This window comes from Callospermophilus lateralis, chromosome 6, assembly GCF_048772815.1.
Source record: "Callospermophilus lateralis isolate mCalLat2 chromosome 6, mCalLat2.hap1, whole genome shotgun sequence".
In the NCBI taxonomy this organism is placed as follows: Eukaryota; Metazoa; Chordata; class Mammalia; order Rodentia; family Sciuridae; genus Callospermophilus; species Callospermophilus lateralis.
Window position 1 is genome coordinate 144,623,740 of NC_135310.1, and position 13,903 is coordinate 144,637,642.

General features: G+C 39.6%; 1 protein-coding gene across 1 annotated transcript in view; it reads right to left on the reverse strand.

The window, feature by feature from the left end:
- Nucleotides 1–10,725, reverse strand: part of Ssr1 (signal sequence receptor subunit 1) — a 36,763-nt gene extending 26,038 nt beyond the window's left edge. Inside the window, exons 1-4 of the mRNA XM_076859160.1 lie at nt 10,558–10,725; nt 8,110–8,222; nt 4,138–4,225; nt 2,038–2,300 (exon numbers count right to left, since the gene is read on the reverse strand). Coding sequence (XP_076715275.1) covers nt 2,038–2,300; nt 4,138–4,225; nt 8,110–8,222; nt 10,558–10,636 — 543 coding nt within the window. The 5' untranslated portion in view covers nt 10,637–10,725. The remainder of the gene's footprint in view (nt 1–2,037; nt 2,301–4,137; nt 4,226–8,109; nt 8,223–10,557) is intronic.
- Between the last annotated feature and the right edge of the window lie 3,178 nt (nt 10,726–13,903).

Consider the following 13,903-nt stretch of genomic DNA (forward strand, 5'->3'; position numbering starts at 1 on the left):
GAGTATTCTGATACCTGCAGTTCAAGTTTGTCTGCAATCCTCCAACATGGAATCATGAAAATGTAGAACAACAGCTGCAATGGCAGATCACACAGACCCGAACAAAAGTCAAAATTTATGTTCTAAACTGACAATGGGATGAAAACCAATTCCTTCAAAATAAATGCGTTGCTGATTTTCAGAATCAAAATATTTTCTTGTTATGGTCTTGAAAAATCAATGGGTCATAGACAGCTGTTCTCAATGTTCAATGCTCTACACACAGGTAGTATATTTTCAAAACCACCACTTATTGCTAAATACTAATTATGTAATTTTATTTCAAGGTCTTTCAATGTGTACTCAAAACGAAACTGAAACTACACTTTACCAACTGGATTTAGTTCTATTTAAAAATAGGATAAAATTGATAATTTTCAAACTACACAATTATAAAGTTCAGGAAACTTAGTATCATATTTTGAAAACATAAAGAATGAAAAATAGGGGCTGGGGTAATGGATCAGTGGTAGAGCGCTTGCCTAGCATGTGTGAGGCACTAGATTTGATCTCAACACTGCATATAAATAAATAAAGGTACATTGACAACTAAAAAGTATTTTTAAAAAAATGAAAAAACTTTCCTACTTTCTACTAAATAACTCTAAAAATGAAAAATTTAGGGGCTGGGATTGTGGCTCATTTGTGGAGTGCTCGCCTAGCATGGGCGGGACCCAGGTTCAATCCTCAGTACCACATAAAAATAAAGGCATTGTGTTGTGTCCATCTAAACCTAAAAAATAAATATTAAAAAAAATGAAAAATGTAATTGTAGTACAAGAAATTTAACTCCATGTTAACACTAGGATAATGAAAATTATGAACAACTTCTAAGAAGAAAACTTTGAAAAGGAAATTGTTCAGATGTGTTCTCTGAAGAACAGTTTTCACCAAGAAATCAACTGCTGAAAGTAAAATTTTAGTGTTTCTTGTTCAGTCACTGAATATAAATAAAAATACATACCATAAAACATCAGCTTATATTCAGGACATTTGGTTCTCATAAATTAAAGCCAACCCAAAAACCCTGCTGCTAAAACTATCTGGCTATCAGCTAGATGAAGAGGTGCACACCTGTGATCTGAGCAACCGGGGAGGCGGAGGCAGGAGGATCAAAAGTTTGAGGGCAGACTCAGCAATTTGGTGACATCCTATTTCAAAAATAAAAGATTAGGGATATAGCTCAGTGGTAAAGTACCCCTAGATTCAATCCCTAGTAGTAGGAAGAAAGAGAGAAGAAAAAATTGAAATAAAAAGGGCTGGGAGCAGGGTGCAGTGGCGTACGTACATCAGTAATCCTAGCAGCTTGAGAAGCTGAGACAGAATTGCGAGTTCAAAGCCAGCTTCAGGAACTGCGAGGAACTAAGCAACTCAGTGAGACCCTGTGTCTAAATAAACTACAAAACAGGGCTGGGGATGCGGCTCAGTGGTCAAATGCCCGAGTTCAATCCCTGGTACCAAAAAAAGGGGGCTGGGGATGTAGCTCAGTGGTAAAGTACCCTGGGGTTCAAGCCCCTGTATCACCCTCTCCCCCAAAAAAAGAGAGAGCTGGTTCTATTTTATCTGAATATATAAAATGATGAAAAACCAGCTTCAAAAAAAGTAGAAGTAATAAAATGGGCCCAAATCAGGCAATGACAGGAGCAAATTACATATATTAACTTCTAAATAAGTAGTAGACTATTGTGTGGCGTATTGCTTTTTCCTTCTAAGATCCAGATCAAGTCACTTCCACACTCATGCGACAGCACCTAAACACAAGATACCTCTAGTACGGGTCACTCAGCAGTTTCATCACTGTTTTCAACCACCTCTCCTGCAAATTAATAGACTCCAAGACACTGTGCGAATTTACATTCACGACCTTGGTGCCTACCATGGTTTCAACCACAAAATAGGCACCTGTACAGAAAAATATTTAACAATGTTAATTATCCCCAACAATCTCTAACCTTTAAAAAAAAAGGTAAAAAGTAAAAAAGGTTTAGAAGGACTTACATTCAAGTCTTTGTAGTTCAGATTGATGACCAGACCAAAGGGTCGTCCACCCATGGGCTCCGCAGGAATGAAGGAATACTCAAAAGTGGCCTGTCTCTGGGGTGGCACTACAGTGTTCAGAGGCAGAGCTGTGAAATTCTGGATATAAAACTGGTAGTCCTGAGGATAACGAAATGAGGCATCTAGGGATTCCACAATAAAATCTTCTGTACCCTTGTTTGTAAAGCCTACCAAGAACTTCACTATGTTATTTGCTGGAAAATCTGAAAAACAAAAAAAGACAAAAAAATTAGAACATATTCAGAGTACGAATGCAATACACATTACTAATGGATGCTGGCACACTTTCCTGCTGTATTCAGACTTGGTTTCAGAATCCTTTTCCAGAGAGCACTCCGGGCACATGCTAACTAGTGAAAGACTGGAGCTAGAGTGTATGCTGACACTCTTTTGTCTACGCTTGAGCACTCCAACTTGGGAGCTGAACTGAGTATCCTGACTTCAGACCAGATAATATCCAATTCTGTAGTCTGAGAAAAAGTTGGGTCCTTCTGGTAGCAAAATTATTGTGTAGGGAGTTATACAACTGAGTACCTATACAAATAAAGAGAAAAATGATGAAGAAAAAAATCTAAGGGGTTCATCGGAACACTTGTGTTTACTAGAACAAAAAAAAAATTCCATTTTTGAATTCCTATCCAATTACACAAGTAGTCAAAAATGCAAATTTGAAAGTAAATCAGCTACAAAAAATAAATTTTCAAAAATCACTTATACTTTTTGTAGACATGAGTATAAAATAGAACACATTTTCAATATTAAGTGTTAAATTATCATGTCACTGTCAATCAAGCTAAGCTTCATCCAGTATGACATAAGTTGTACAGCAGACAGATCTAGATTTGAATATGGTCTCCATGATCTATTTATGAACTGGGTAACCCTGGGGTTTGTTAGGATTAAATAATATTTGTGGAATATTGAGAACAGTGCCTACCACGCTATCTTCAATAAACATCAGGCATTACACATTTATAGATTGAACATCCCTAATTCAAAAACTGGAAATGCTCCAAAATCTGAAACTTGAGTGCCAATATGACGTTACAAATAGAAAATTCCACAACTTATACTCAAGTGATGGATTATAGTTAAAATACCAGTGCACTAAAAGAGCTGTATAACATCACCTTTAGGTGTTTATGGAACAAATGGATTTCATGTTTTGACCTTGGTTCCATCCCTAAAATACCTCATTATATATAGACAAAAATATTTGAAAATCCAAAAAAAACTTCTGGTTCTAAATATTACAGGTAAGGGATACTCAATCTGTATTTTCTTTTAAAGAAAACTAGGCTCTAATCAAGACCTACTTGGAAAGATTTTAAAATATAGCACAGTTATCTAGGTTCTAACCAAGGACTAATCAAAAGGTATAATATTTCATTAATATTTACACACTCAAAATATAGCAAAATTACTTTGCTGAGGTAGTCTGAAAGAATTTTAAAAATAATATCTTTGGGCTGGGGTTGTGGCTCAGCAGTATAGTGCTTTCCTAGCACGTGTGAGGCCCTGAGTTCGATCGTCAGCACCATATAAAAATAAATAAGTAAAATTGGGGATGGGGATATGGCTCATGCAGTAGTGCGCTCGCCTGGCATGTGTGCAGCCAGGGTTCGTTCCTCAGCACCACATACAAACAAAGATGTTGTGTCCGCCGAAAACTAAAAAATATTAAAATTCTCTCTCTTTAAAATAAATAAATAAACACATTGTGCATAACTACAACTGAAAATAAAATATTTTTTAAAAAACCAATATCTTTAAAAGGGAAATCTAACTTCTAGTTAAACTAGATAGGACTTATTATTCCACTTAGTTAAAATACCTGCACTACCATTGTACAGGTGTTGGTACCCATAATATGAGATTTTTTCCAAAATACTTGTTTGCACAATACTCCTTATATAAAAGGAGCTTAAAAAAAGACCTTAAGTATTACACCAATGCTCTCCCCCCCCTAAAAAAAAAAAAAAAAACAGGCTTGGCATTTAAAAACTCACATCTGAATTGAAACTAGCAATTCTGTATTACCTTCTCCTTTCACAAACAGGATAGTTGTATCTGCACTTGGTGATGCTTCAGGTTCACCAGATACATCTTCTTCCTCTTTATCTTCTGCCTAAGAAAGAAAACATTAAAAAGAAATTACTAGGGGCGGGGGAGATCACTTACATACAGACACTTTATCAGATTTGGGACAAAATATTGCTTCTTCATGGCTTTGTCAGTTTTAGTGGGATGAACATCACTGTATCTCTTTAGTTAACTTAAACAGTGCATCTAAATGTTCATACCAATTCCCAAGGAATCTGACAGATCTGACTCAGGGTCTAGTGTGAATCATGAAATTCTTTAATTCTAATAAAAGCATCAAGGAAATGCTAAGACTACTAGTATTCTGACCACATTTTGAACTGCAAGATTCTGGATCAAGGGTTGGTAACCTAACTACCTGTAAAAAACTAAATAGTAAATAAAGCTTTGCAAACCATAAAATCCCTCTTGAAAATGCTTAAGGTTTTAGCATGAAAGCAGTCACAGAAAATAAATGAATAAGCAAGGTTATGTCTGTTCTGGAGCTAAACTTTGCCCACCCCTGTGGATCTTGTTAATAGTCTACAACAATTTCCATTCTAATTAAAAGGAAAATTTCCCCCTAAGAATCAGTCACATGGGGCTGGGGCTGAGCGGTAAAGCACTCGCCTAGCATGTGTGAGGCGCTAGGTTCAATCCTCAGCACCACATAAAAATAAGCAAATATATAAAGGTAACATGTCCAACTATAACTAAAAAATATTTAAAAAAAAGAGAATCAGCCACATAATTTGAAAGAAACCTTTTAAAGAGGAGTGAGCCAGGTGTGGTGGCACAAGCCTATAATTCTAGTGATTCGGGAGGCTGAGAAAGAAGGATTCCAAGTTCAAGGCTAGCCTCAGCAACTCAAGTGAGATTCTGCCTCAAAATAAAAAAATAATAACGTCTAAGGATGTAGCTTTGTGGTAAAGCACCTCTGGGTTAACTCTCCAGTGCAAGAAAAAGAGAAGAGAAAGAGTAAGCGATCAAGGATCTTATTGGGGTGATAGAAATATCCTAAAACTGGATGTGTCTTAAAACTTGGTAAATTTACTAAAAATCAGATTGTATACTTAAAAATGGGATTTTTATGCTAAAACTGTATCTCACTGAAAATGTGAATAAATTTAATATTTAAAATGTTAAACCTGAGAGAAGCACCATGTCTTCAGATGAACAATCATAAACTGAGATGCTTATGGGTGTCATTATTCATTGGCTTTAAACATTTTGTAGATGAGAAGGCACTTAAACCTTTCAATGAATGAGGAACTGTATTAAATTTTAAATATTCTTTTTTTTTTTAAAGAGAGAGAATTTTTTAATATTTATTTTTTAGTTTTTGGCGGACACAACATCTTAGTTTGTATGTGGTGCTGAGGATCAAAACCAGGCCGCACGCATGCCAGGCGAGCGCGCTACTGCTTGAGCCACATCCCCAGCCCAATTTTAAATATTCTTAATGATACCATTTATTTAAAAGTTTTTACTTTTGGGAAAAGAGACCCCTCAAGAAAGTCCCAGCTACACAGGAAGCTGAGACAGGAGAATCGTCTGAGTTCAAGAATTTAACATCAGCCCAGGCAAAATAGCATCTCAGGGGGAAAAAAAAAAGACTCCCAAGTAGGAAAAACCATAAACTGTAGGAATAAAGTGGAAAAAAATGTACCTGAGAAACAACAAAGAACAATCCCATCTAAGATATGATTAATGGGTTTCAGGCTAAAATGAAATGGAAGAAGTTAACAAGACAACAGCACAAATCACCAGAGTCTATCAAACCAGGAATATGAAGTAGGATGGATGTTAAGTGCTGACTTCCTTTGTGGACATATAAAATTTGAGGTACTTAATGGAGCACCCAGACACTGCTATCCTGTGAAGAGCTAGAGATATCAGTATGGTGCTCAGAAATGAGGCTAGAAAATCACTAATAAAGGGTGGTAGTAGTTAAAAAAAAGGTTTCACCAACATTACAGGAGTAGGCAGAGAAAGAGAAGGTAACAGAAAGATCAAAAAGCAGAAACTGGTAAAGCAACACTGAGAGGATTGTAACCAAAGCCAACATTAAAGGATTCAAGGAAAGTACAATCAGAAAATGCTAAAGAGTTCAAATATCATAGCTAATATAGGCCAGGATTTTGGCCATCAGGTTGCTAGTGACCTTAGTAAGAATAGTTTCACTAGATATATCGGACCAGACCATGGTAGAGAACAAATGTGAAAAGAAAGAAACTATACAGGGTAGTCTTTCTTCAAGAAAGAACCAGACATGGTGGCACATGCCTCTCTAATTCCAGCTGCTTGGGAGAGTGAGGAAGACAGTGAGTGGCTATCACGGGCAGCTTAGTGAGATTCCGTCTCAAAGTTACAAAAAAAAAAAAAAAAAATTATTGGGGTTATAGTTCAGCGCCCCTGGCTTAAATCCCCAGTACCAAAAAAATTTTAAATACAAATAAAAATAAATCACAAGGTAAGATTAGCTTACGTGAAGGATATACCCCATAAAAATGAAATCAAAGAAGAAAACTGTATTTAAGGTTAATTACTTAGATATTAAAATAGCAGGAAAATAGGAAATCTGTGGTTCACCTTAGAAAAAAATGACAACATTTAGAGTCATGAAAGGTTTTAGGTGCATAGCATGAGAAAACCTATGTTAAGCTGGGCGCAATGGGAACAGGAAAGACAGCAGAATGAATCAGATATAACTTCCCTATGCTTATATATGAATACACGACCAGTGTAACTCCACATCATGTTCAACAATAAGAATGGGATCAAACCTGTAATAGATTGCACTCCATGTATATATGTCAAAATACAATATACTGTCATGTATATCTAAAAAAAAAAAAAAAAAAAAAGCTGGGTTCAGTGGTACACACCTGTAATCCCAGTAGCTTGGGAGGCTGAGCCAGGAGGATTATGAATTTAAGAGCAGCCTCAGCAACTTATCAAGATCCTATGTCTAAATAAAATATGAAAAAGGTCTGAGGATGTAGCTCAGTGGTAGAGCACTCCTGGGTTCAATCCCCAGTACCAAAAAGAAAAACAAAACAACAAATATCTATGTAAAAAATCTGGGCTGGGATTGTGGCTCAGTTGTAGAATGCTTGCCTAGTATGTGTAAGGAACTGGGTTCAATCCTCAGCACCATACAAAAATAAAATAAAGGTATTGTGCCTACCTAAAACTAAAAAACATATATTAACAAAAAAAATCTCAGGCTAGGGATATAGCTCAGTTGGTAGAGTGCTTGCCTTGCATGCAGAAGGCCCTGGGTTCAACCCCCCAGCACCATATAAACACACAAAAAATCTATCCTATACAATAGGACTACAGTAGTCCCAAAGAGGAAATTAAATTATCCAGAAGCATGCTGTAATGATCATGATTCCAGCCTGCCATTCTGTTTTACTATAATTATACAATAAAAAAAATTCATGGCTAGACAACTAAGAGATCTTCTCTAACCCCCTCCCTCACTCTTTACAGGACATATTTTTAATATTATTTATCATCTGTTCCTTACCTCATCCCACCAACACAATATCTCGTCTGTCCAAAGCAGCATCCAGAACAGCACAGACTCACTACATGAGACTCAATGACTGCTTATTGAATGAAAGCGAGAAAACTGAGACCCAGAAAGAGAAGCCTGAAGGCTAAACACCATGGACCCCAAATTTATCCACTCCTGGTCCACTGCTAGTCCCACTACATTTAGCTTCCTAAATTCATGCCCATTGGTATGATCTTGAATCATTCTTTAAGTGTGTCATGTCTCCTTCCCAGCTCAATACATATAATCTATCCTCAATGACAAGCTCCTATTCACCCAACTTCAATCCATTTTGATCATAATAACAAACCACTGACAGTAAAAATTTTAATACCAAACTTTGTATTAAATAGTATAACACTAACCAAATCTGTGGGTTCATCTTCTTCTACCTCAGCTTCATCGTCTTCATCTTCAATTATTGAATCTTCCACTGTTTCTTCATCCTCTGTAAGATCCTGTGCCACCGCTAATGAGCCTATTGGTAAAATACAAAGTAAGCAATTATCCTTCACCTGGAATACTAACTTTTTTAAATATTAGGTATAAGCAACAAAATGTTCACTCTGGAGTAATTTAATCCCCCAGCCACTTGAATGATGACAAATTACACACTACACCTAAAAATACTTGTATTATTTTACTAGTATTCTTAACTGCTTATTAATTTTAATAGAAAATCTGTTTAATTTTAAAAAGCACCCAACAGCTAGAAAATGAACTGCAGAAATTGAAGATCCCCTGAATTCCAGATGAAGAACTTCAAGCAATCTGGTTAAGCAAATAAAAAAATAAGTTTGATACAAAGGAAGGAAACTCCCCTAAATTTAATCCCTGTCATTAACCATATAAAATAAAACAACAAAAAACATTCAGGTTTAAAAGAAAATAACACTCTTAATATCTAGGCAAGAAATATCAGAGCTGACAACAGCTGAAACTCTTAGAATCTACTAACAAGTAACTAAAAATGACTAATACCTGTATCTTCCCCTATGATAAAAACTAGCTTGTGCCAGGCACAGTGGCGCAAGTGGCTCAGGAGGCTAAGGCAGGAGGAGTGGGAGTTCCTCAAGCCAGCCTCAGCAAAAGCGAGGCGCTAAGCAACTCAGTGAGACCCGTCTCCAAAAAAAATACAATATAGGGCTGGGGACATGGCTCAAAGGTCAAGTGCCCCTGAGTTCAATGCCCAGTACCAAAAAAAAAAAGAAAGAAACTAGCTTGCACAAAACACATTTTTTAGTAAAAACATATTGTAACTTCAGGATTGAGAGCAAAGAAAGAGTCCAATTATTTTTGCATATGGCTTTGAACATATTTTAAGATACTTTTAAATATTATAAGCAAAAGTTATGTACACTCATAATGCCAAGAAATTATAAATCAATTTTGTAGGCAAAAATATTCTAAGTAAGTCACAATGTATTTCTGGCAAGACCCTCAAAAGCATTTCAAAGTTCCTGAAACTTCCAGCAGAAAGAATGATGATGTGGCAGTTCAGTTGAGGGGGAAAAAATGTGGAAAGGGAAACATGTGCAATATCCAGGAAAAATGGTATTTATTAAGTACTATACATTGCAAGTTTTTTTCACCTCCTTGAGTTCCTACTGTAAAATGGTACCTTCCTAATTTTACAAGTCATTTTCAGTTAAAAAAAAAAAAAAAAAAAAAAAAAAAACCTCTCTGGACATATGGACATAGTAGTAGTTTAAAGTTATACAAGCCACTAACAGAAACCAGTCCCTTCACTCTTCTTTGCCAAACAGCTTGTGGGCATCATCATTTATTAGGCCACAGAGTTCAAACTTATGGAATGGGTTCTAGTAACCACTTAGACTAATTCTTTCACTTTACAAGTTGGACACCGAAGTTCATAATACCAGGGCAAGAAGCCAAGATTCCACATTTTTAGGTTCTGCCATCTAAGTTTTTTCACCCAAGTTTTTTAACTATTGAAATGAATAAACCTATATAAATTGGGGTGGGGGAGAGTAGGGCTCAAAGTCCACTCTCCACTCTCGCCCCCCAGCACAATACGATATTTCCAACCAACAAAAAGTAGAAAGGAAGAATGGAGGGCAGAAAGGGGGAGAGAGAGAGAGAGAGAGAGACAGACAGAGAGAGAGAGACAGAGACAGAGAGAGGAGAAAGCCATTGAATGAGAGATCCCGTAGGGATTCTGCAGTCCACCTAGACCAGAGGCTGACAACTGGGAGAGGATGCGGAGTTTTTCGGAAATCAAGCCTCCCGATAACACACAGGGATCAGATGCGGATAAGCGAAGACAGAGGACCAGAAAAACGATGCTCTAACAGCATGGGAGTGCAGAAAACAGGAGTTTCAGCAAATGAATTAAGGAGGACTCCTAGCGTGGAAGCTAAAGACACGTCAGTCCAAGAGCTAGAGGATGGGGGTGGAGCGGCGCCGGAGGCAGCCGTAAGAAATAAAACCGGGCTGCAGCGCTCTGCGGGCGCAGCACCCGCCGCCCCAAGCCTGCGGCTCCGGCCGCACACCCTCCAGCTCCGGCCACACACCACCCAACTCCGGCCACCTCTGCAGGCGTGGGTCCCGGCCGCAGGAGCAAGGTCGCTCCGGCATGGCCATGCGCGCGGAAAGGACCAAGGGTCAGGCGGGGTGTTGACTCTGCACGCGCGCCAGCCGCCTTCCACGAGCCGGGGATTGGGGAGCAAGGGGAGGGAGGCCGGCGAGGTGGACGTGGTCCCCAGGAGCCGGAGCTCCGCCGCCTCCAACTTCAAACTTGTCGCTGGCGTCTCCTGAACTGCCAACCCCGCCGCCCACTCCCCTCGCCTCACCTCCCGGGCCGCCTCGGAGCAAAACGGTGGCGGGGAATACCAGCAAGAGGAGCAGAAGCAGGCGGGGGAGGAGTCTCATGGCGCGGCCGGTCCAGTGTCCAGTCCCAGTCCGCGAGTGCTCTCGGAGGCTCCGGCGGTAATGGCGTTACTCTTCATCCGGGCTCCGTCAGGGGCGGGGCGGGGCACGTAACGCGCAGGGGCCTTCGCCACACCCCTCCCCTGACTGCCGAACGCCGCAACGTGGCTGCTACAGCCGAGAGGCGGAGAGTACCAGCCGCCCGCGGAGTCACGTGGCCTGTTGCCTGGGCCTCGGGTTCCCGCGAGAGTCAGCTGCCCGCGGCAGTCATGGCCGGCGCCTTGCGGTTTTCCCTGACCTGGATCTCAATTAGGGTAGTCAGTGCTTAGTTATTTGAATGAGGATCCGCTTGGTGCAAGGCGCGAAAAGGATTTTGCATAATTTTAAGTTACGGTGATGTAAGGAACATGAACTGCCTGTGTGACTTTTAAAAGAAGAGACAACTGGGTGAGGATAACACTGTTCAAAGAGAAATATACAGTGGAAAATCTGCCCCCTATCCGCCCACACCCTCTTCTATAGAAAGTAATGACAGTTATGAAGTTTTATAAGATGATTCTACAATTTTCTTTAGTTTCTCTATCCACTGTGTCGGATTTGGGTTGCTGTGATAATCTATTTTTTTTTTTAATGTCATTTCTTGCATTGGATCAAAATACCAGGTATTTTGGACTGGACCAAAGTGAGATGTCATATAGATGATGAAGAGAGTAAGTTAACTCTTGGTTTTTATTATATTGTCAGTTACTTTTCCTTAGACCTGTGCTTTCATCCATGAATTCATTAATCTTCTGAACATTTCCATGAGCTGCATATTATTATTTACTGAGGAGAAAATAGAGAAATTAGTAACGTGCTGGGCCTTCAAAAAGCTAGCAAATGGGCTGGGCATGGTGGCACACACCTGTAATCCCAGCGATTTGGGAGGCTGAGGCAGAAGAATCACAAATTCCAGGACAGTGTCAGCAATTCAGTGAATTCCTGAGCAACTTGACAAGACTGTCTCAAAATCAAACGTTCAAGGGCTGGGGATGTATCTCAGTGGTATTCCTGGGTTCACTCTCCAGTACACACACACACACACACACACAGACACACAGCTAGCAAGTGGCAGATACAAGCTTTTATAGGACAGCCTGGTTTCAGACTCCATAACCCTAGGCCATCTGCTGTTGTACTCCTGTATTGTCTCAGCTTAAGATCTCACAGTTCTGGGGTCCTTGTAAAAGCAGCTTGTGACTGCTGCTACTATTTCCATCTGCTAAAGTCAACCTGATAGTGCTGGGATGAATCAATTCAGCAGCTCTGCTACTTGTGGTGGTGCTATTACAAGGGTATCCCCCATTTTGCCTCTTCGCACAGCTAACAAAGCTGCCACTCAGTGCCAAGGCCCCCAAGACTGCTGACCCAGTTTGTTGTGGTGCTGTATCTTGCTGAATTCTCCACTGACAGGAAGAATCTCCCTCCCTGCTTTCTGTTTTATAAGTTTATGTTCAAACCCGTCTGTGCTCGGAAGGTTTGACAGTTTTGTTCTTGTTAGTTTTTATTTAGGGTTTTTTTAATTTTTATTTTTTTTATGTGGTGCTGGGGATCAAACCCAGTACCCCACATGTGCTAGGCAAGCACTCTACCACTGAGCCACACCCCCAGCCCTGTTGTAGTTTTTGCACTGGGGATTGAACCCAAGATGCTCTATCATCTACCACTGAGCTACATCCCTAGCCTTTTTTTTTTTTTTTTTTTTTTTTTTTTGAGACAGGGTCTCCCTAAGTTGCCCAGGCTAGCCTTGAACTTACTATCCTTCTACCTCAGCCCCCCGAGTAGCAGGCAAGCGCACACTACCTGGCCCAGCTGTTTTTTATTTATTTATTTTAGTTTTAGATGGACACAATACTTTTATTTATTTATTTTTATGTGATGCTGAGGATCGAACCCAGTGCCTCATATATGCAAGGCAAGCACTCTGCCACTGAGCCACAATCCCAGCCCCTGTTTTTTCATATTTGATAAATACATTCTTCTATTTAACTTGCTGTTCTCTCTTAGCACCAGAAAGAAACTAATGGGACTATATTAAAAGCTAAAGTTGAAGACATAATGCTGTACTCAAAGGCACCTCTGTACTCCATCACTGCACCAACAGTGTCTCCTGACTCTTTTTCTCAAGACATGTTTAGACATACCCTGAACCTGCAAGGTGAATTCAGTTTAGGCCTAACCCGTGACTTCATTCCAGTGATTTTATCAATGATTCCTTGTGGATTTTATTTGGGACTTGACTTTTTATACTATTATTTTGTTGTTGTGAGAGTTGCTCTACCACTGAGCTATATCCCCACCCTTTTTGAGTCAGGGTCTTGCTAAGTTGCAGAGGCTGGTGTCAAACTTGTGAACCTCCTACCTTAGCCTCCCGAGTCACAGGTATGAACCACCATGCCTAACTTGGGACTTGAGTTTTAGATTGCCAGCTACAAAAGATGCAGCAACCAATAAAGTGTTTTCTACTCTGGATGTTACTGATGTGATGAACTTAGGGAAAACAAAATATACAAAACGAAAACAAAAAGACCTGTGTGACTGTTCAGTCAGTATAAAAAGCAGTAACATATATTTCAGGGAAGTAAAATAGTCACCCAGATCTGAGTGCTCACAAATTCTACGTAATTATGATCTACACTGTCCCCATATAAGCACTTTGCATCAGTGCCCACCTAGAACTCTTCCCTGCTGTTGGAGAATTCCAAGAGGAATTGGAATTAAGAATTACACCTACTAATTTATTTATGTCCTCCTTGTGTTCTCTATCTCCCCTGTGCACCTATCTAGGCGAAGGTATCTGTTTTCTAAGAATGTTTCACATCTCAGGCAAATCCATCATTGATTCTCTACTTTCATAATTTTATTCTTTCCAAATTTGTAAGAGCAGAGGATTATTAGCAAATGTGTTTATTGAGCATAGTTTTGTTCTTTGTATTCTCCCCAGGTAACTGCGTGACCTTCAAATCTTTACCCATTTGTCACTTTCTTACTGAGGCTACCCTGACCTCCTGCTTTCTCTCCCACGTCCCACACTCTCAATCCCCCACTGCGCCCCCTTTTCATAGCTAGTTATCCTCCCACACAGTTTCTAGTTCACAGTGTCTCTTATCTGTCTTCTGCCTGCAAACACTTGGCAACCAAGAGGCTTTATGTCTCTTATTCATTGGTATAAAAGAGTGCCTGAGGACTGGGGATATGGCTCAAGCAGTAGCAAGCTCGCCTGGCATGCGT